Raw genomic sequence first — 23,840 nt, forward strand, 5'->3', positions numbered from 1 at the left:
AAAAGACCCACGAAGTCCAACTCGTCTTAGCCTAACCTCTGCTTGGAGAGTAAGCACACGTGGCTTATGTCCCCTCCACTAAGCTTAACAAAACTGATTATGGATTAAAGATAATGAAATAAATCAATACATACAGTAAGACAACAAGACAATAACGATGATCAAATAATGACTAAAGGTATGAATTAATACACGTAATATATCAACTTGACGTATGTTTGTTCAATAACGACATGTGGCCCGCGAAACATGGATGATGGTCTCAAAATCCAACAAGTGCACATTTTAACACATCATTAAAAGTCACGAACAAGGGGGTGATGATAGAGGGCATGAAAACCAGCCTTCATAAGGAAGAATATAACCCCTGGAAATTACAAGATGTCTTTGCCTAAAATTAACGAACTTTTTCCAAGCCCCATATGCATAATGATCCTTCCTGGCCATGTGATCAGTCACGTGCTTCCCCTACATGTATGTAAAACAATTACCTACAGTTATGCAAACATGCATGAATAAGGATAGATATGTAACTCCTTAATTGAAGATTGGTAAATCATATGTATAAAATTACATGTACGTGTATAACTAACCCACTAACACTAAGCCATTGATTGAACATGTGCACTCGAGGCAGTTAAACCTTCTGGGCCATATCCTGCGCATGCCCGAGGATGAACCTGTCAACACCTATGCTCTCTTTGATCCAACGCACGGGAAACGCAGACGAGGACGCCAAGCTACCTCCTATCTAAAGTATATTCAACAGCGCCTAGGAGACTTTAATGATCATATGACATGCAAAGCAATTACGCCATCTAGCTGCCTACAGAAGAGCACGGAAGAAACTTACAGTCGCCTGCTCTGCAGCCGACCGATGGTGATGATATAATTAACACATTTAGACAATACATCAATATAATAAGCACAATTCACCCTTGACATCATGTTCAATGGTGGATCGTTTGTTAAGAAATTAGCTATAGCGCCCAAATAAGTTCTTCAACAAAAGAATAACGCAATTACATGCATACTACAAAACGTGTTTCAACCTCAATCAATAGGATGAAGCTATATCAGCCGAGAATTAACTTTTTTCTTTCAAAGCTAGTGCCAAGACTCCCGTTACTGAGACCACTGCAATGCATATGGCGCGTGCTAAAGTGCAATTAACTATCGTATTAACTACCCACTGTCTTTTTATTTTCCCTCCGGCAAAGCAGTCAATCCCGCGAGGAGAGCGAACCCGATGATGGCACACAGTATACCCAGCTTGTCACTTTTTTTCAGTTCTTTGGAGAGAACCTCCATGAAGGTGACATTTAGCAGAGTTCCCGCCGCCAACCCCTGCAGAATGCTGGTGACGAGACCGCCGCCGTCCGCGTCGGTCACCAGGAGACCGATACCCTGTCCTACAGGACCTGACACACTAAAGACCACGCAGGTGACGACTTTGTAAGGCAGCGACAGGTTACCGGTTGCGACGTTCATCCCCAGACTGAGGGCTAAGATGCTCTTGTGAACGACGACTACGAAGAAAAGCCACAGAAGAGACGACTGTACGGTTTGGACACCCAGTGCGATCCCCTCCAACGTGGCGTGGACGCTTAAAGCGATAAGGAGCACGAGTGTGTGAAGCACGCATCTTCCCCCCGGGCTCGGTGCATTGTCACTTGACTCGACAAGTCGGCTGTACGTGTCTTCTGACCCAGTCCCTTGTGCTGACGGATTCTCGGTTGTCCTGTTGTCCATTTGGATGGGTTCCGATGGACTTGTTGTGTCCTCCCCACCGACTGTACCGTCCGTTTGTCGGTCCCGACCCACATCTTGGGACGGACTCTGACCACGAGGCGAACAAAGACTTGTTAAAGTCTCCACCACCTGAACTATGAAAAACCCAACACACGTCACCAGTTCGGCCATGGGGTAGTCCGTAACGAACCCGTGCGCCCGCATACTGGCCTCTAGGTCCTCCCTCATTTCTGGAACCAAGTGAAGAAACACGGTCGCGAATAAAACTCCCCCCACGAAGCTGTTCACCTTGCCAAGAAAGCGGAACCGGCTCAGCCGGTTGCTTATTGCTGACGGCCTGGATGCCTTCCATGCCAGAAGCAGGGGGACCAAGGAGAACCCCAAACATGAGACTAGAAGTCCGAGGAGGGTCAGAACTTGCACGGTAATCAGGTCCATCCTTCAGTAGGGTCTACTTTGGTATGGTGAAATCAATGCTTGCAGCGTTTAATAAGAATGCCAGCGTCTCGACTCGATGATCTTTTGTGAACTGGGAGGTCACTTGTTACTTGAGATAAAAGCTCCTTGTTGAGATACGCAGTCACGAGGTTTGTACGTGTATCCGGCGTGGCCCCAGCGTGATTTCGAAGCGTTACGTGAGGTCATGTATAATTAGGTCATTCATTTTTCAAGAAATTTTGGGCTCAATCGCCTACTTGTTGAATAACTCGTGCCCTATGCTGTTCTTTGTGGTTGGCACCTGTGCCCCGACAAGTTTCGCGCCAGTTTTTAAAGTTTCAGAATCATTTTGGTGCCGTGTGCAAAATAAACTAAGGGTCGTGTGCAAAGCCTGCCCTCATGAATATTTAACAGCAGTGTAAACTGTACTTCCGGGTCGTGTTTCCGAGTGGCGTAGTAGGCGGACCCGAATTGGAGTTGCGCAGTCGAGTGCATACTGATTTATTACCTTCGCTAGAAGGTTGTGTTTTTGGTATTGTTGGGTACGCATAATCTCCAAGCAGATATGGCGTGGCATTAGATAGTATCATACGCTGGGGAAAGAATTTAGCCGGCAGAGGAGTAAATTGGCCACGCGAAGCTAATTTACTCCGGCTAGCTCTGCTCGCAAGATCTGCTTGGAGATTAAGGTACGCACTCTCAGTGCAATTGTGTCACGCTTGCATGACTGCGGGGCTCGAAAGATGATCAACGAATTTCAGAGATAAAGAACGAATTTTCTTGCTTTTTGTGTATTTGTCATCTTCTCTGAAGTCACACTTTTACGTATTGAAAACTATTACGGAATATCTAAATTATGAAAAGTCGGAGATCGAGAAAATAACTTGTTTATTTGCAAACTCATGCCCGAGGTCAGGGCAAATTGCATATACAGTCTCAAGGACTAAGAGAAGCATAAAAATGTTCAGAAAATGCTACTATAGCCTTCTTATAGACTATCAATCTCTGTCATTTGGGTAGAGGAGACTATTTTATGTAAATTAAGGGACTTAATATGCATAATCAACATACTTGCCAGGCATACGATTTTTGAGAGGCAGAGTCGAAGCAGAATAGAATCAGCTAACACACAGTATAAGCGGATACGTATGGTCTTAAATCGGACGCTGTCTCTGACAATGGAACACACAAATATGTAGTAACGTTTTATTCTTTTCCTGTTCTGTGATTCTAACATTCAATTTCTGTCATTTACGCGAAACAACAGAACATGCATTTCTATACGATCCGTGCGCAAGTGCAAGTCGGAAAATACTTTATAGACGTTCCTTTTCGTTCCCTTTGGTTCTCTTTAGTTCCTTTTCGCACTTTCGGTACTTTTCGTTCCATTTCGCACTTTCGGTACTTTCCTGTTCGTTCTTTTTCGTTCCTTTTCGCACTTTCGGTACACCCTGCAACCGACGCACTGTCGTTAATAATAGCAGCAAGGGTATCAAGGCGCAAATTCACGCCGACCGAACAAACATCGTAATTCAACTTAGACTGTCTAAGCTTAAAGCTGATGTAATATTCTACAATTCAACACAGTTTCCACTTCGCTGTTGTGTCCACACACAAAAAAAAATACAAAAAACAAACAAACTATGGTCTTTTCAAGTACTGTGGCGCACTACTTTATAACCGAACTACTGTTGAGTATATAAATACTGTGTTATGCGACCTTAACGACCCAGGAGTACTTAATACCACCAGATGGAAGTCCTCTTTATACTGCTGTTAAATATTAACAGCGACAGGATTTGCGCACGGCTCTTGACAACATTATGTTGCACACGTCCCCAAAATGATTCTAAAACTTTACAAATTGGCGCGAAACTTGTCTGGGCACAGGTGCAACCACAAATAAACCGAATGGAACAGCATAGGACACAAATCATTAAGCGATTGAGCCCAAAATTTCTTTAAAAATGAATGGTCCAATCATACATGACCTCACGTAACGCGCCTTGACGCCGGATACACGTAACACAGACATCTCGTGACTGCCTACCTCAGTCACCTCCCACTCCCCAGTTCACAAAATCCTCGAGACGCTGACTTCATCTAAACGCTGGAAGTATATTGTTTTCATCATACCAACGTAGACCCTGCTGAAGGATGGACCTGATTACCGTGCAAGTTCTGACCCTCCTCGGACTTCTAGTCTCATGTTTGGGGTTCTCCTTGGTCCCCCTGGTTCTGGCATGGCCGAGGCACGCAGACCGTCAGTAATAAGCAATGGACTGAGGTCCCGCTTTCTTGGCAAGGTGAACAGCTTCGTCGGGGGAGTTTTACTCGCGACCGTTTTTCTGCACATGGTTCCAGAACTGAGGGAGGACCTAGAGGCGAGCTTGCATGGACACGGGATCGTTACGGACTACCCCTTGGCCGAACTGGTGACGTGCATTGGGTTTTTCATTGTCCACCTGGTGGAAACTTTAACAAGTCTTTGTTCGCCTCATGATCACCCGGACAGCCCGTCCCAAGATGTGGGTCGGGACCGACGATCGTACGGCGCAGTCGGTGGGGAGGAGGAAACTCGTCCATCGGAACCCATCCACATGGATAATCCGTCAGCTCGGTCATCGGACGGTCTTGTGGACTCAAGTGACAACGCGCCGAGTGGGGGAAGAAACGCGCTTCACACACTCGTGCTTCTCGTCGCTTTAAGCGTCCACGCCACGTTGGAAGGGATCGCACTGGGTGTCCAAACCGTGCAGTCATCTCTTCTGTGGCTGTTCTTCGTAGTCGTCGTCCACAAGAGCATCTTAGCCCTCAGTCTGGGGATGAACGTCGCAACCGGTAACCTGTCACTGCCTTACAAAGTCGCCACCTGCGTGGTCTTTAGTGTGTCAGGTCCTGTAGGACATGGAATCGGTCTCCTGGTGACCGACGCGGACGGCGGCGGTCTCGTCACCAGCATTCTGCAGGGGTTGGCGGCGGGAACTCTGCTACATGTCACCTTCATGGAGGTTCTGTCCAAAGAACTGAAAGGCGGTGATCTGCTGTGTGTGCTGTGTGCCATCATTGGGTTCGCTCTCCTTGCGGGACTGACTGCCTTGCCGGAATGAAAAAAAGGACAATGATTAGGTAATTCAATAGTTAATGACATTAGCACTTAACTTCGCCATATGGATTGCAGTGGTCTTTAACGGGAGTCTTGGCGCTAGCTTTGAAAGAAGAAAAAAAGTTGATTCTCGGCTGACGTAACTTCATCCTATTGATTGAGGTTGAAACACGGTTCGTATTATGTATGTGATTGCGTTCTTTTGTTTAAGAACTTGATATGTGGGCGCTAATTTTAAACTTTAAAGCAAACGATTCACCCTTGAACATGATGCCAAAGATGAATGGTGCTATTATGATACTGATGTGTTGTATAGATGTGCTCTTTTTTCATGTTATTTACCAATCTTCAGTTATGATGTTTGCCTAACGGTAGCTAAAAGCAGGGAGGGGGCATTGACCAGGAAGGATCGTTATGGGGTTTTGAAGATATTCGTTAACTATTAGGTAAAGAGGTCTTGTAAATTCCCGGGGTTGTATTCTTCCTTGAGAAGGCTGCTGGTTTTTATGGCCTCTATCACCCCCTTGTTTTTGACTTTTAATGACTTTTTACAATGTGTGGATTTCGAGACCATTATCCGTCTTTCATGGGCTTGTACTTCCAATTCGTGTCGTTACTAAGCAAACGTTAACTGTGCATTGTATCTTTGTGAATATATTATTTTCCGTGAACACGTCAATTTTTCTCACATTGTGAAAGTTTGATACCAAGAAGATAAAGTAAATTACAGTAGTTGTATTGTATATTCAATATTGCGCCGTTTACCAGCTACAAGGCTAGCTATATATCAAATACTGCCGGTTAGGTGGGTAGCCCTACCCTGGATTCTAGGGGTATTATCTTTGGTCTGCTCCCAAAGGTCGCTACCCTAGCAAACTTCGATCGGGAGCAGACTTAGACCAAGCTAACAACGCCGGTCTCCTGGGCTACAGTAGCCCTGGCTGTATTTTTTCTTATGTAACCGAATAAATGAGATCAAATCAAAATCTCTCTTCCTCAGGAAGTATTTTTGTCCAGCCAGGATTTGTGATCACACCGCACAGCAACAGGTTATTACCTACGTCATTGTCGTAACAGAAATCTAAGAGAAATGTTAGCTACAGCATTTTCTTATTAATTATGCAAATTAGTACTTTATTTGTATAATCAATACCTAGGGCTAGGGATATTCCTGTCTTTCTCAGTTACATGTCATGTGTGAGTCCTATGTGGAAAGTAGGGGATTTCTTTCGTTATTAATTATGCAAACTAGCTCCTGATCTGCATATTAGCATATGATTATGTAAACTATCGTCTAAGCTATCTACGGACAAAAATGACCACCCATTGACCTTTCTAGAGTTATTCTCTTTCAAAGTTTGAAACAATTAAAAAAATGTTGGTAGGGGACCCAAACCTCCAGGACTGAGTTTGCCTCCACCAAAAAGTGAGGGAGTACATTAACAACATCAACAGTACACTGTGATGTATATGATGAAGAGCTTTCAGAAGACTTCCACATTAATTGTTTAATGTTTTTTTGACAAAAATTTAAACAGATAACACAGAACTAAAGTCCAATTAGCTTGGGAAGCTTTAAAGCTTTCGAGGCGAACTCTGTCTCTTTGTCAACCCGGAGATCTCATCTTGGAGTTTCTTTGTCAAGTGACGCTTGATGGACATTGTCACGTGACAAGACACAGTCATACATAGGTCTCAGATAGTGGCACCCCCTGTCTTGGTTCAAAGTGCTCTTCTGTTTAATGTTTAATTGCTTAATATTTCCATGGTTCATAAACATACATTCTGTGCTTCTAGTGATCCATCTGAGATCAGTTCCATCAGGTTTGTAAGTCACTAAATAACTAAATTCTTTGTACACTACAAGATTTTTTCATGAGTCTGACATTTTGGTGACCATCTGTCACCTTCCTCAGGGCAAATTTGACAATTTTTACTACATTTCAACAAACTCTATTGTCTTCACTTAACACAATTTCTTGCCAAATTTATCTTGAATCCAATATTGCAGAGCCTCGAGCCACCTTATAACTTCTCAAACGGAAACAAGTGAGTATCTTCCTTTTGTCTCTTCTTTGCTCTGGACTTTGCTTTAGAACTGGTACTAGCTGCCTGCTGACTAAAGTCTTTCCGCGGCCAGGACTTCTCGACATCAACAGCACGGTCGTCACCACTGTCATCATCATCATCATCATCATCGATGTCCTCCCCTTTCACTGATGACTTCACCTTGTGCTCATTCTGGACCTGTTACACCAATGATTGAAACAACTGTTAACGCTTCAGGCATTTTAAGTTACAATGGATTTACAATGGATACAGCAATAAACTAGTTATGAAAAGTGCCTAGCATCGTGCACAAAAGGAACAAAGTTAAAAGTCTAATCTGAAGTTTTTTTGCAGCATTCTACAAGCTTAAACAAGCAAGTCTGATCTTGGCAACTGACTCTACAAGTGAGCCTTTATCTTGACTGGATCAAAGAAGAGACTGACTCTAAAGGTTACTGTAAATGCATTTAAGTTTGCCGGGATTTATTTCCTGTAGCGGAAAAGCGACTTTTTGTGGTGTTTTTAATTTCACGGTAGCACCATGCACTGTAGTATCTTAATGCCCTGGAAAAATGTTCGCGGTGGTTTTAAATTAGCAGTGAAATGGCCGACGCGAAAACCGCGAACATAAATCCACCGCGAACATTTCTACATTTACAGTACTTGGATCTTCCTCTAATCTATCACCATCTTCTGTCAACAGTGTTCTGATTGCAAGGATTGGTCTAAAACTTGAACATGTAGTTGTCTAGAATATAGGTGTTATCGATATACAATGAATTCGGGATTCAACCCCTGTGGCCTCAAAAAATCACCATAATTTCTCTGTGGCTGCTGTCTTTGAGCTTATTCTGATGCAATTCACCTCCTCAGTGTTAAAATAAGTATGACTGAAGATGTATATTATATATATCAATACACCTTTACAACCACAATTACCTGGTATCTCCTCTTCAAACGCTGACTGATCAGCAGGGCCTTTGTTAACTTTCTCCAGTTGTCCAGGGACCTCTTTTCTCGCTTGTCTTTCTCTTTCTGCTCTCTGTTCTGTCTGTCCTCTTCCCAGGCAGCTATCAGCAGGTCCTGAGGCATGTACAAATGGTTAAGGTCTTGATCATTGTATATTGTATATTGTGCAGGGCATGAAATACTTTTTTCTGCATACCTGCACTGGTGCAGCTAACATTACCTGCACCAGACAAATTTCACCTGCACCACTCTGAAGTTAGGAAGTATAGATCATACAAAAATTTTTCAGGTACCATTGCTATTTTTTCCTTTATACTTATTTGGTGGTAAAGACAATGCAGCTAATAACAATCCATGTACACCTACATGATAGGAAATTGATGTATATAACTCAGTACATGGACCAGTGCAGGTTAGGTACAGGTAGACACCAGAAATACCTGCACAGCTCCAATTTTACCTGCACTAACCTGCATATGCAGGGGGTATTTCAAGCCCTGTTGTGCTATATGGCCTGCTGGGCTTCAATAACCACCAAATGAATTAATCAGGCTCTACAGTTATACATTTCATTTTAACTATGTTACCATATACAGTGTACATGAAGGAGAAGACGGGAAATAAATTTTATCATCACCACAGATAAAGCTTATTTACACAAACGTAATGACAACATGAAAAACTATCCCCAGAAAATTTTTGGGCAGTGGTGCTGGTTTATTTTGGCAGATACCCAGCACACTACATGTATGATGGCCATTAGGGGTGAAAGGTCTGTAGAGGGGCCCCCCTACAGGGGAATCTAAGGTAAATTGCCAGTATAAACTGCAAATTGGAGGACTCACTCACTCACTCACTCACTCACTCACTCACTCACTCACTCACTCACTCACTCACTCACTCACTCACTCACTCACTCACTCACTCACTCACTCACTCACTCAATTAATAACTCAAACCATAAATCTTTCAAACTAAACATACAGACAATCAAAACATTCAAAATGAAACCGGAACATACCTTATGTTCCTCACACACGATGTAGCCATCTTTGACTGGATGTGACCAGCCGCTGTGGAAGTCGAACCCAGTCACAGCCGGGGCACAGTCAATGTCCAGCTTCCTTGCAACACGTTCCAGTCCTGACAGGACAATAGTGGGAGGGGAAGTTTCATTTGTTAGTTACATGTATTACCATTCCAGCTAAAAATAGGGTAGGGAATTCCCTGAGCAGCCTCATAACCCCTGCTTCTCCTATTGAGTTAGTACTTAGGGAGAAGAGATGCTGCTACAGTGAGCATACTAGTGGCCAATGGCCTTGTACTGAGTAAACTCATTTAAAAAAAAAATGTTTCTCAGAAAATATCACACTTGCTTTCAGCTCAATATGATTATTCAGAAGAGTCCAGTTAAGTGCCTTCCTCATAGGCAGAACATTGGAGCATGTCCAGATTCAAACATAGGGCCTCTGAGTTCTGGGCGAAACACCTTACCAATTTGCCACAGATGCCTTACCTGGGATCTGCAGATGCACAGTGCCCAGTGGCAGCATGCAGGGCAGGTACAGGTCCACGTTGCCGTAGTCGTTCCTGGGAACCTTACCATCCACAGCCAGGGGTGGCATGTAGTCCTCCGTCTGCCACCTGTACCGATGGACAGTAAAAAGAGGAAATTCAGCAGGCTGTTCTGAAGAGCAGGTCATTACAATCATGTTCATATTTACGACAGGCCGATTAAAAGTTAACAACTTGAACTATGCGGCTCCAGATGTCTCACTGAGGGATGACTGCAGTGTGCAAGATGTTGGTAGCTTGAGGAATGAATCCATTCTACTATATAAATCATATTCACATTTACAGTTACAGTAGAAACCATCATTTTGCCAGCATATTTTGTGCAATTAGCCAGATGGTGCAACAATGCGAAGTTATCCAGCTGGACTGCATCAGTTTGGGGTTTGGGGACTCTGTGCAATTAACAAAAGTGTGTGGTAATCTGATGTGCAGATAACTGACTTCTACTGTATCTTCTTGTCCCAGACTTCTTCAAGCTAGAATTAGTACTGTAAATGCACAAATGTTTGCGGTGGTTTTATGTTTGCCATTTTTGTGAGGCTAAAAGGTGGTATACTTTGTGGGGGTTACAGAAGGAAGTGCACATACCTTCCAAAAAGAGGTACAGTTGGTTCATCTGGGTTTCCAGTTGTAAAGATTCCTTTGCGTTCCATCTTCTTCTTAAGCCAGCCCGGATTGTTGTGCTTGACCATCTTGTAGGGTTCCTCCCCGTGTCTGACCACTCGTGCTTCCTGCAGCCATTTGTCACGGGTGTGCAACTGGTGAACACACTCCCTGTAAAGGGCAGTAAAGCATGCGTTAGTCCATCTATCTATCTTTATCTCTTAGTATTGTTCAGGTTAATACTTTTTGTTGGAAAGGTGCAGGTCTGACCACTGGTACTTCCTGGAGCCACTTGTCTTGGGTGTGCAACTGGTGAACACACTCCCTGTACAGGGCAGTAAAGCATGTGTCAGTCCACCCATCTTATAGTTATACAGATATAAAAGTATAGGTTAAAATTGTAGGGTTCCTCCCCGTGTCTGACCACTCGAGCCTCCTGCAGCCACTTGTCACGGGTGTGAAGCTGGTGAACACACTCCCTGTACAAGTCACTAAAGCAAACATCAATCCATCTATCTTCATCTTTTAGTTATATATGTACAGATTTAGGTTAATACTTTTTGTTGCGAAGGTGCAGGGGTGACCACTCCTGCAGCCACTTGTCCCTGGTGTGAAGCTGGTGAACACACTCCCTGTACAGGTCAGTAAAGCATGCGTCAGTCCACCCATCTTATACAGATATACATGTAGGTTAAAAAACGTTTGTTACTAGGGTGCAAGGGTATCATTTTTGGATTTCAATTTTGAATTGAAGATAGAAAAAAGGCATTGATAGTTCACAGTACATGTACACATAACATAAGTCTTGTGCATGAAAAAGCAATAGTACTCTGGCAACTTCTGAAATACCCTCTCTAAGCAATCCCAAAATGTTATTTTCTGGGATCAGGGAACAACTTGTATTGTTATGTGTTCTTTCATATCATTTCAACAAGTAGCTAGCTTGTTTCTACCCCAGCATTTATATGCCAAAAGTGTTCACACTAACGTGACTCTACACTACAGCAACATATCTATCAGTGCAAATTTGATTCCACACCACATGTACAGTACCTTGCATAGACAGGCTCTCCCTTGCAGTAGCCCAGCACAGTTGCAGTTTCTGGGTACACAGCTTCATACTTCAGCAGGTGCCTCCGGAGCGCGTATAAGGGGTGGTCTTTGAAGTCTCTGATGGTGGTTGGTATAGGCTTCTGCAGAAGTTTGCTGTGTAACTCAAGGTCTTCCTTCTTGCTCCTAATAAATCAAGAACAGCATATTGTGTTTAAGCAAATATTAGGTAACTAACATGTACTATTAATCACTGAAGTAAAGAAAAAAAACATACATTTTGCATCAAATTTTGAGCAGCCTTTGTAACCCCTGCTTCTCCTACTAAGTCAATTAGTAGTGAGCAACCTCCCTTGGACTGGCCTTCCTTGAAGTGACTTGGTACGTGATGACAAGTATAAAAAAAATCCAGCAATAACATGTCAAAAGCACACAGTTTCTATACTTCTAGCATTCTTTGATGTTCTTAAGTCCTAAACCCAGGCAAACCTTTTACCATTTCACATGATTAAGAACCCTTTGACTGGCATCTGTCTAATAGTAATATTGACTAATTGAGACCCGTGACGTACCTGTCCTTGTCAGCTGACGAGTACAGTCGGAGCGTATCAGGCCACCAGGTGCCGTAACGATCCTCCCTCAGGAGTCGCGTGGATGTCATCCAACCCGCCGCGTACCGCTTGGTCACATCCTTCACACTGCCTTCTGCATCCACCCCGACTACATACGCCATCGGGCGAGTCACCCGCTGTTCCACTACCTCTGGCTTGTCGACCATACCACTCACCACGTCCACTGTCACCCATCTTTCCTCTATGTATACCTCAACCCACTCATTACACACTGCTACATCTTCACTCTCATCCGAGTCGTCATCGGAGATGATCTTTGTGCTAGGCCGCTGGTTTTGTTTGCTTGATTTCTTCTTAACTCTGAGCTTTGATACGTCGACAATCTCCAAATCGCTGTCCTCTGACATGGTGATATCAATCTCTTCAACCTCCAACACATCAGAGTCTCTTGATGAGGAATCTTTCACATCCGTGCTAGATTCAGGAGCGTACTCTGAATGAGAGCTCTCTTCATCGTCAGATTCTGACACTTCCACCATCGGCTTTGTCTTGGATGCACGCCTCCTTGGTCTAGAATTCTTTGTTTTCTGTTGCCTCCTTGAAGGTGGGTCAGACTTCTTTGAGGATGACTGTTCTGTGCTCGAGTCATCTGAAGATTCTGACAGCTTTCTTCTTTTGCCCGGCTTGGATTGTTTGACACTGTGAGCCTGCTTAGCTGACTTGGAAGCCTGAGCTGTTGATGTGCCTCTTCCAGACTTTGGTGGAGACTTGAGTTTCTTCTTTTGTCCAGCCTGTGACTTGTTCTGATTCGACTTTGATGGGGATGGCTCTTTCCATGGAATAGGCTGTAAAAGTACAACGATAGAAAAGAAACACATTGAATGATGGAAAAGATATATTTTTTAGGAATCTGACAATAGCAGCTATGCCTATGGGCTTACCCAGATCTGTTGGGCCAACAGACAATTATGATGATGATGCTGATTGAATCTGACACTTACCTGTAAGGAGACGACCAGTCTTGTGTCCAGCTGTAACATCCTCAGCATCACCACAAACAGCAAGACTCGCTCATTCTCAGACATCACCTTCCCTTCCTGCAGTCTCACTCCAAGTGTTGCTACCGTACAGCTACCACTGTCTTCCAAGTCCTCCTCGCCTGAAATCAGTGGGAATTTGGACCTGAACCACTTGACTACTTTGCTCAGAAAGCCCACATCCCACCTTCTCCTGCACAAGATTTCTGTGGGTGTCAAAGACAACGCCAGTCCTCCCAAGTCTGGGTCATTACAAACCCTACTCCTGTAGAGTGCACAGGCCAGCAGAGTTAGCAGGTGTGCCTTGTGGAGGCTCTCCCTCTGCTCTTTGTTCATCCTTCGAATTGCCCGTTTGATATAACCTTTCCAATCAAACTGCTTTTTCTTCTTCCTGGACATCCCAGGGATGAGGCCCTCTGATAGCTCAATGCTGATGTCCTGGAGTTTTTTCTCGGGACTCTTCACTGTTTGAACTTCCTCTACCTCTTCCCATTCAGATTCACTGTCTGAGGATTCATGATGATTCTTCTGTGCGTCAGCCATCTCTGCCACACTGGTACTGGCCTCCACTTCTGGATTAACTTTTGCTGCATCATCTTCAATAGATTCTTGACTTGTCTTCATCTTCTTGACCTTTGAAGTATCTTCATAGTCATCATCTGCCTTTCCCGACAAGTCTTTCTTTTCTTGCCCTCCTACATATGTCCTCTTCTTCCTTGCTCCTCTCCTCTTGCCAGTTGTCTCCTCTTTGTCCCCTTTATCTATCTGTGTAGATACCCTACTGTTACTCTTAGACTTTGCTGCTGAACGTCTCTTTTTGACCTTAGAAGTTGTTTGTCCATCATCTTCAAAGTCATCATCATCATCCTTTCCCATGCTATCCTCTTCTTGTGCATCTCCATCTTTCCTCCTCTTCCTTGTCCCTTTCCTCTTGACAGTTGTCCCTTCTTCCTCACCTTCATCTTTCTGTGCAGATGTTCCACCATTAGACTTTGCTGTACGTCCCTTTCCTTTCCCTTTTCCTGTCACACATTTTTCAACCTCTGAATTGTTTGTTGTAGTCTTCTTAACAGCTCTTCCGTTTCTATTTCTATCATCAAGAGCTTCTTTGACTTGTGTTTTGCCCTTACTGGACTTGTCTGTGGAGTTTTTGGTTGGAAGATTTGCTCCATTGGACATCAAGTCAGAATCTTGCAAGTTATCCAGTACAACTACTGGAACCTTTCTGGTTTTCTTGCTTTTTGATCCAGCTTCAACTGAAGTTCTCTTAACCCCAGATTTGACGTCAGCTGGAAGTGACTTTGTTCCTGATCCTGTGGACAGACATATGAAACTGTAATTATTTTTGCTGTATTGTCACTTCTGGAAGAGTAGCTGTCACTTTTTACACAAACCAACCATCATGAATAGATCTACAATATAACCATTCCAACCCAACATTCTAACTGGGCATTTAAGGCTTCCCAGCTGGGTAAATTGAAATTTATACATTCCATTATTTTCTTGAAAGAATTCTAAACATTTTTTGACAAATAGATGAGCTCATCAGATACTAGTAATTAACTTTGTTACCATGGTATTACCATATAAATTAACTCCTGGTATGGCGAAGTAAAATGGAAATTTGTATTACACTAACTTCTATTAGACTCATTTAGACTTAGAGGTTCTAACATTAGGTTATATCAAGGAGGTTAGAAAGACCTCCTTGGTAAATAAATTTGCAAAGGATCAGCTGAGCTGAGCTGGCAGCTCGAATGTTGGGCTCACCAGCCGATTTCCCGCCTCCGTTTTGCTCCACCATCCTGGCTGAGCTCCGTGTTTGTCTGTTCTGCCTCCCCATTATTTCAAAGAGATAGATATAGGATTTTACGGAACTAAAAGAACGCTCTAGATAGAAAGTGAAAACCCTCCCTTCCAAAATACATGTGTTTGTTGTATAATCTCAGTAGCTGAAACCACTTTTAACAAGGGGAGCAACAATTATTTTCTCTGCTCAAAGAATATTATTCTTAAAAAGTAAAAATTAATAGATGGTGAAAATCAGGTACAAATGACGGATAAGTTATTTTTGATGGTGGTAAAAATATCATAACTAGTTTATAATTCTTTTTTTAACTACTCTTCTCTTCCCTACAACTAAGCAACCCACCCCTGACCCAAATAGAATCTCTCAGATCCGAAACCACTGCGGACAAGGGGAGTCGTACATGTTTTCTGGAATTATTGTTGAGGATACCTCGAGGAAACATATGTGAATCATACCTTTGAATAAATTACAAAATGAAATATTATACATGAACTTTTATTTCATATTTTTCTTGGTTGCGAAAATAAGACAATAACTGAGCGTCCTCCCCCGCTGACCAAAATAGAATCTCCCTAGCCTGCACGCTTGAAAAAATGGCGGACGAAGAGGTTTGTATCTATTTTTCTCACATCCAAAAGAGATTTTTGCACACATTTAACGTACCAAAACACATAGTCATACGCGCATAGGATACTTTGAGTTGTTGCCATTCTGTGCACTCGTGTATTAGCCTGTCACGAAGGCCCTTGTCACACAGTGCTGATCCAAGTGATACAGGTTTGCGGCCGAGTTCTTTTCAAATTGAAAACACTACCTGCATACCCGATAAACACGTGGGCCCAGCTCAACCTGCTTTATAATTTGATGCTGTAACCTTGTGTTTCCATCCCTACAGCAACCACAGACCGCAGTGGTCGGGTAATGACCATAGTGACTTTTAGAGTTTGTGCCTGAGTGATGCTGAAACCTTGTATCCCTGTCCCTCCAGCAACCACAGACAGTAGTGGTGGGGAAATTACTTCTGTAGTTTGTGCCTGTCTAATGATAAAACCTTGTGTGCCTGTTCCTCCAGCAACCCCAGACTGCAGTAGTAGAGGAGCCGCTGGACCTGATCCGCCTCAGTCTGGACGAGAGGATCTATGTCAAGATGAGAAATGACAGAGAGCTGAGGGGAAGGCTCCATGTAAGCAGAATCAGTAGCTTTTTTTAATGCCTGGAAGTTGCTATTTACAGCTAGGAGGGTCTATCTCGGGGGGTCACTTAGATAAAATTCCGTAGCATAGCTTTAATATACCTACAGGTACTAGCTACCAAATACACTTAATTACCTCCATGAAATGTCATGGAATGGAGGTTATATTTTCTGTTATGTGTCTCTGTCTGTGTAGATGATTACTCAAGATCGGCTGGATGGATTGGTTTCATACTTGTTGTGTTGGTGGGGTGTGATGAAAGCTCGAATTGATGAGATTTTGGGAGCCGTATCTGTCGTTATAATCGATGTAATAATATCAGAAATCACCCCTATATTTGAGATATATTGGTACAGGCATCCTGCTTTATGTGTTTGTTAATGGGCTTAGCTCCAAGCAGATGGTGAGGTGACAGCTGTTTGGGGAACCCCGAGTTTTTTTATATGATAATTAGTTTTATTTATGTCTGCTTAGGATATCATGGAGATGTGAAGCGTAAGTATAATTGTAAGAAGTTGAGGTACATTTAACGATAATGCTTAACAGGTATGGATGTCTCACATACTGTACTGCTGATTTGAGTGACATGGTGATTAAAATGCCATTAGGTCCTCTCATCGGGGTTGGGTGTCAGAAGTTTTATGGGCGATACAGATATTCTGATTTTGTTACGATAAGGGACAGTTGTTAGTTGTCTCTTTCGTAGCCAATGGTACTTGTTTTTTAGCAGACGGGGTTGCTCCATTCACTTAAGATTGCCCAGGCCTGCCTTGCCAGATATCTCATTTAAATATGATTATTAGGTACTTGGATATTGAAATGAGCCAAGTGCCAGTATATAGCTTGTAAATATGCAGTAGTTTGAGTGATAATTGCCGCCCAGTGTCCCGCCTTCACTTTGCATCCCAATCAGGCGCTAATCTGTCCTGGTGAGGTAATTGCTCGCACTCAATTTCTAAAATCTGAGGAAGTGCAAAGGGAAGGACAAGAAAGTCGTGTGTTTATACATACAGAATACTGGTTCATGGCCACTAATGATTTCGGCACAAGAAACAATACACATCTGTGAAACGCTGAATGGGGATATGGGAATGCACGCGCTTTGATTAACTTTCAATCTATTTTCTAATCGTCATTTCTTTATTCTTATTGATTCATTTTCTTTAACCATAAATTTGACACGTAAATATGACACTTTTGAGTTTGTCAATCACAGCTGAGCAACCATGGAAGCTCCTTTGTTCAATCCTAAATTTCAGCAGGGCAGCCATTGTAAAAGTTGTATTTGCCACGACGTATGTGTAGTCTGGTCTTTTGTCTCTGTCCGGGTGTGAACTACAAACAAAAAGTACCATCTTCACAACCAGGGAGAACTACAATCTAACCCATACAAAAGATGGGGAAAAAATCACAGTCTCATACTCATACATTTATCAAAAATGTTATGCATCATACTTGAAGTGCTTCAAGTAAACTGCAAAAGAGCACAGCACAACATAAAAACATTAAATAGAAGACACCCTATATATTTCTATATAAATGACCAGACTTTTTTGCCCAATATAACGGCCGGGGAAAAGGCATTTCACCAACATGGGCGTTTCTGATAAGGGAATCACATGATTCTAGCTATAAAAAGAAAAGAACATACGAGTTGAATTAGTGTGGTTATTTTCCTTTGTCGGCCTAGATCATATGTATGGTTGTCTGCCTGGATCAACCTCCAAATAACACAATTTTTGTACAACTGTCTTGGGGGGAATATAGAAGGAGGAGACCAATGTCACCTTTTTCACGTTTTTCTACAAAAGTTTACACATCGAAGTATACTGTACATGCATTTGGGTGGATTTCAAATTCTTTTCATCATGGGCAATTTTACTCTGACAGCCCTAAACAAACATTCTAATCAGTAATGATAACAAACATGGCGACAGGCCAGAATCATTATGGCTGTAGATTGCATAGTATTCTATAATGATTTGTTGTTCTCAGGGTCAGTTTTATACACTATTTCATGCAAACTATAGCAACCCGTATTATGTTTTACTTCTCAAAGCACACAATTAGCTCTCTGTTCTATTCTGGTGCGTTCGAAAAAATTGTTGGACCAAAATCGCGTCATTTCATACCCCAGTTTGGCAGTATTGAGTCAAGAAGGTTGTAATGTATTGAGCAAGGAGGTTAATATCTGAGGCTTCTGAGCTATATAACTTATCTCCAAGCAGAACTTGCGGAAGCAATTATTATTAAAGATAGTATTAGTGAGGAGTTTCATTAGCCTCCGCCTTCCTTCCCAAGCTAATGATGCTATCTTATGCCACGGCAAACTCCCTTCCTCGGTAAACCAAGCTCCTTGGGCAAAACCCCTTTCCCGGCGCATGAAAACGTAGCTAAACGTTGAAAATCGCGAACCCCCCATCCCCAATAAAAACCAGCCCCGTTCGAAGACTGCAACAGAGGCCAAGTCGGACTTGTTTTGAGCGAATTTTGCTGAGTTTTTGCCGAATAGTACAGTCTCTTGACACCAGGGATTCGAAGCCACGCTGCGGGGCTAAAATGCCCGGCCCAGTTGGTGGCGCTTGAACCCTACTTTTACATTTGGTACGGCTTTCTCGATGTGCATCTTGTAGAATCCATCTTCAATGTAAATAGAGAGACTTATTCTCTAACATTGACTAAAACTTTTCTCGTTCTATGAGCATAATAACAATCTTGCTACAAAACAACAGTTACTGTTTATACCAACAAACTAGTCTACGCATAACAATAAACCTTGGTTCTTTTGTCATGGCACAAGTGCAAATTACAGCTAATTCCTTCCCATGGAGGTGCTAATTACGACCTGTCACGTTGAGTGATGGGCAGATTTACTAAAACATGGCTTACAGGGTAAAAATTGATGGTACAAACTTCAAACCTTTGTAGAAAACGGTAGCAATGACTTAAAATGATTGAAAAGGAAATTAAATCGTTGGAAATGTCCTGTTCTACACTCAGATGTAGTTGAATATATTGTATATGGTCTTTGTTTTGAGTTATAAGGTGATTATAGAAAAAGGTACCCTAAAATTATATGCATAAATGTGAAAAAATCAATATTTTTCACAGAGCAGGAACACGTTTCTCAATAAATCTCACTAGTTCTGAAAGGGAACATATGTCAGTATGTACTAAAACATTTTCATGTAATTTGCGCGTTGGGAATGGTTTTCTAGACTACATTTTTTTGGAAAAATTATACATCATAATAAATTGTAAAATCTCAAAATTCAGAGTATGTAACTTCATAAATGACTCATGTTTGCATTTCTATAGTTGTGCTTTCCGTATACACCAGATTTGAGGCATTTTCAAGCTTCTATGACGGAGTTATAACAATTTTCCTACAGGACTTTGAAAGTAGTGCTCATATGCCCTGGGCCATCTTAAGTCAACAGAGTGGCGCCAAGTATTCATCTTACAGTTGGTGTAGGGCTGTCAGAGGAAAGTGTGCATCTCGTTTTTGTACTGTGTGAACAGCTGATGTTATGACATATTGGTGGAAAATCAAATCACCATCTGACTAAAGTTGGCCACATCCCTTCTTCTTTCTGAGTTTCCAAACTTCCTCCCACCACACAGCTCTGAGGCACATAGTCGAACCTCAATAATGCTGACAACCTTAGACATTTTAAATGCCAAACATCAAGCTTGAGGAACACCACGCTACCATATGCCGTCGACCTCTTAAACGCACATTACACAATTAAGTGTCACATTTTTATAATTACTAATCAGATGGACATCCTCTGTGTTATTAAATAAATACACCACTACTTTCCCATAACATTTATATTATATAACCATTACTCTCAAATACAACTGACTATAAACATACATACCATCCACAAAAAAGCAATAAATATTTCATGGAGGTATGAGGTCCCCGAACTCTAGTTTTATATCCTGTCAGGATGCTTGTTGCTGTTGCTAGGTAGACTCCTAACATCATCTCAGCATCGTAAATGGATTACTCTTCAGGGATACCAGAAATGGCATGACAGCTGTCAGCAGACGACGGGAAGTAATTTCCTGTTGATACCAGTGATATTGTAATTGTAAGAATCCAAATGGCACACACACTTAGCCTGGGTACCATCCTATTTCTACCGGGGCTCCTACACACCGACTACCACAAAACAAAAAAAAAGCGAAAAAAAAAAAAAATATACGACTATCTCAAAAAATTACACGAAAAAAAATAACAAGTAGGAAGCAGGAGAACCCGAAAAACCCAAATAGAAAAAAAAAAAAAAATTTCCAAAAAAAAAAGACAAACTTAAATAAAAAGAAGGTAGAAATAGGATGGTACCCAGGCTAACACACACACCCCTATGGCAGAAAAATACTGCATGCAGATTGTTTGAAAACTCTGAGACACCATTCAGTTTATGCTTAAGGACGCAAGTCTTCACTAACATTGTTCTCTTCTTTTCCAGGCATACGACCAGCATCTGAACATGATCCTTGGTGACGTGGAGGAGACAGTCACCACAGTGGAGATAGACGAGGAAACATACGAGGAAATATACAAAGTGAGAAATAGGAAGTACTACAGGGATGGCTAAATCCTACAAATGTTACAAAACTCATACAAATTTTATGGAATTCATATGATCCCCTACTAAGAAACACACAGATTTTGTGGAATTCATACGATTCTGGGCCCCCAAAATAACCAAGCCAGCTACAAGTAAGACCTTGACTGGGATTATTTTGATATACATTGTAGCACTTCTTGCAAATGACTTACCTACAAATTAGTGCAATGTACCAGCTGAAATTTTAACAGAATGTTGATGTTTGTTTTGTTCTTATTTTTCCAGACCACCAAGCGGAACATTCCCATGCTGTTTGTCCGAGGAGATGGAGTCATCTTGGTGGCACCACCTCTCAGAGGAGGAGCTTTCTAGTCGACATTAAAAACTACATTTTGTATGGCAACTTGTACCTAGGAAGACATTAGGTACTGTTTTGTACAGAGCATTCTTTTGAAGATGATATAGATGACCAGTATTTCTTCATTTACAATATCTTCATAATTATGTTTTATGCTGAGAAGAAACTTTTGTGGTCGCATCGTCTTTATCTGCCTCCGTCTGTAGCTCTTTATAAAGTCTTATATGCTGGATGGAACATGCAGGATAAAAAACAAGGAAGTCACGACCAATATTATTAAGTAACTACATGTATGGTTTCATATTATTAACCTACACATGTCTGGCTGTCATATTCGAGAATGAATTTGTTTCAAAAGATACTTTTGACAAAGACTAGTGTATGGTTGTTTTGACTTTTGCCATTTTGTTTTATTGTTTCTTTTTTAATCAAATACATGAGCTCATTAAGGTAGCTTGTTATTGACAGTGATGAAGACTTATAACTGAGATCCACATAAAGGGCAAACATTTATCCAAGGCAGGTACTTGTAACTGTTAATCAAGAGATGATGTGATCAATCCAGTGACAATAACTGCAATAAAGCCTGTCATTAACAATTGGTGGTGATGTCTCGTCTGTATCATTGTAATGGATGAAGTTAGTTATTATTACCTTTGCCAAGAAGGTTCTGTTTTTGATGGCATTTGTATGGATTGTTGTTGCAGTGTTTCTTTGTAGTGTAGCAGCATATGTCGATGAAGGTAATACAAATGTAAGATGAAATTGTGCAAGGTGAAAGTTACTCAAGCAACTGGATGAAACTAAGCTGGTACATTCTGATTCTTGTGTGTCATACTAAGATTGTGTAAGATCATACAAATGTGAATGATTGTACAAGTCCAAAGTTGTAAATGTGTGACTGTATATTGAGGACATACATGTACAGGCCATGTTATATATATTAGGCCAATCTAGATCTGTTCAGCCCCTTACCACAGGTGGGCCCAAAATCAGGTTCAGCCTTTTATAATGCTGGATGGGTGGCAAAAAAAAAAGACAACACACTTTAAATTTTTTGAAGAATTCTATATTGACACACCCCTTTCTACAATTTGTAGTACAAAGAAATTCATTTCAGCTATATATAACAGAATTTGCACAACCAAATTGAATGATGCACCTTGAGAAATATTTAGCTTAATTCGCTGATGAATCCAAATGTACATGAGCTTCCGTTGCTTTTCTGTCTGCTGTTTATCGTATTGCGTACAGTACAGTGGTCTCCATATCTATATAAAACAGACTATTTACACCGAAGTACCTGCATGTGCATGTATGCATTCTAGTATCTGTATCTTTATACTATAGCCGGTATAACCGCCGTTCGGCGTAACACGCCAGCTTCGCAGGCACACGGCGCGGCAGCAGCTGGTTATATTACACCGAACGACCCGTCACACCTAGTATATGATGTAAGCCTTGTACAGATTGTAGTAACATTCTGAGTTTTGGAAGAACTGAAACTTATTCTTTAACTTGCTGTTTTTCCTTTTTTGCTTGTGTAAAAGCAAAATTTCAGGACTTCACCATAGTCTGCAAAACTGTAACATCTGTACATTACTACTATATGCATTTTGGACAGTTCCAGCTATTACAATGCCTGGCCGCTTAAGAAATGATGTGTTTCTGTTATTCAACAGACCCTGGCAAAAAGCTTAGGTTTTAACTGTATTTGTTGGATGACATTTTGGCAGAGATTTTAACCCCAAAAAAGAGAATTCACTACCTACCGACCCAATTTTTGTCAGGACAGAAACACTGATTTCCCTCTAGTAGGCCTTACATGTACAGTACCTACATCTACAACTGTGGATTCTGTCAGACTATATCGTAGATCTGACGTGGAAAGTGCAATGTACATGTATTTGGAAGTTCATGCATATCGGAACCAGCAAAGTCTGCATGTGTGCCATAACTTGCCCATTTCCAATATATTACAGGTGGTAAATATATTGAAAACTATCAGTTGAACTATATGATTTTATGAGAATGGCCCCATTTATACTTGTGCGTATATTAATGTCTGTATGAGTTTGACATTACAAATGTATTTTGGCTTATTTTGACTTAGGTAAAGTTTGGTACTGAAGAAGTCATTTTTTGCTTACAAATCCAGGTTGCAGATTGAAGACTTAGTATTATAGTGGATCAAATAAAAGTATAACTCCTTCCCTGCAAACTTGACCTAAGCCAAAAAATGTCAATGGAACTGCTATTGCTTGAATATACACACAAGTGTCAATGGTCCCATAGACTAGTCATTTGTAACACTAGTCAAAACAAGCAGCAAAACAAACAACAAATCAAGACATACTGTGTGAATAACAAAAGATTTTCACTTAGCAATTCCCACTCGCAGTAACTGAAAACTGTTCTCTAGGTTCTGATAGGATATACATGTACTAGTATACTGTAAATCCCAAATCATTCATGTTATGCAGTTTTTGTAGTTAGTGGTCACTTGTCAGCTTTTCCATTGTGTTGCTAAAACTTTTCACCCGCAAGGTCCAGTCTCCACCTTTGATTTTCACTGTGATGCAGACTTAATGTGCCACCAATGAAAGAATTAACAAAAGTGGCACCTAAGAGCAGACCAGGAATAGCTGCTCTCCAAGCAGAGGTTAGGCTCCGGCTGTTTTTAACGTTATTTTTAGTCGTCTCTATCGGGCTTTCTATTGCGTATTTTATCTTGCTGTGTCAGGC

General features: G+C 41.6%; 4 protein-coding genes across 4 annotated transcripts; 2 read left to right on the forward strand and 2 right to left on the reverse strand.

The window, feature by feature from the left end:
• Positions 1-1,186: 1,186 nt before the first annotated feature.
• LOC118416524 (zinc transporter ZIP3-like) lies at positions 1,187-2,489 on the reverse strand. Its single transcript, XM_035821654.1, has one exon. It carries the CDS (start codon positions 2,188-2,190, stop codon positions 1,201-1,203), a length of 990 nt encoding a protein of 329 aa, XP_035677547.1. The 5' UTR covers positions 2,191-2,489; the 3' UTR covers positions 1,187-1,200.
• Positions 2,490-4,433: 1,944 nt separating this feature from the next.
• LOC118416270 (zinc transporter ZIP1-like) lies at positions 4,434-5,300 on the forward strand. The gene has a single exon (XM_035821357.1). It carries the CDS (start codon positions 4,434-4,436, stop codon positions 5,298-5,300), a length of 867 nt encoding a protein of 288 aa, XP_035677250.1.
• Positions 5,301-6,621: 1,321 nt separating this feature from the next.
• LOC118416271 (DNA repair protein complementing XP-C cells-like) lies at positions 6,622-15,208 on the reverse strand. The gene is made up of 9 exons (XM_035821358.1): positions 14,922-15,208; positions 13,116-14,464; positions 12,115-12,959; positions 11,546-11,728; positions 10,478-10,663; positions 9,831-9,958; positions 9,336-9,457; positions 8,285-8,428; positions 6,622-7,543 (listed from the first exon to the last, which is right to left on the reverse strand). The coding sequence occupies exons 1-9, from the start codon at positions 14,992-14,994 to the stop codon at positions 7,322-7,324; spliced, it is 3,252 nt and encodes a 1,083-aa protein (XP_035677251.1). The 5' UTR covers positions 14,995-15,208; the 3' UTR covers positions 6,622-7,321.
• A 173-nt stretch (positions 15,209-15,381) lies between these two features.
• On the forward strand, positions 15,382-21,698 carry LOC118416443 (U6 snRNA-associated Sm-like protein LSm3). Its single transcript, XM_035821542.1, has 4 exons — positions 15,382-15,569; positions 16,034-16,144; positions 20,636-20,731; positions 21,023-21,698. The coding sequence occupies exons 1-4, from the start codon at positions 15,555-15,557 to the stop codon at positions 21,107-21,109; spliced, it is 309 nt and encodes a 102-aa protein (XP_035677435.1). The 5' UTR covers positions 15,382-15,554; the 3' UTR covers positions 21,110-21,698.
• The last annotated feature ends 2,142 nt before the right edge of the window (positions 21,699-23,840 follow it).

This window comes from Branchiostoma floridae, chromosome 5, assembly GCF_000003815.2.
Source record: "Branchiostoma floridae strain S238N-H82 chromosome 5, Bfl_VNyyK, whole genome shotgun sequence".
NCBI lineage: Eukaryota > Metazoa > Chordata > Leptocardii > Amphioxiformes > Branchiostomatidae > Branchiostoma > Branchiostoma floridae.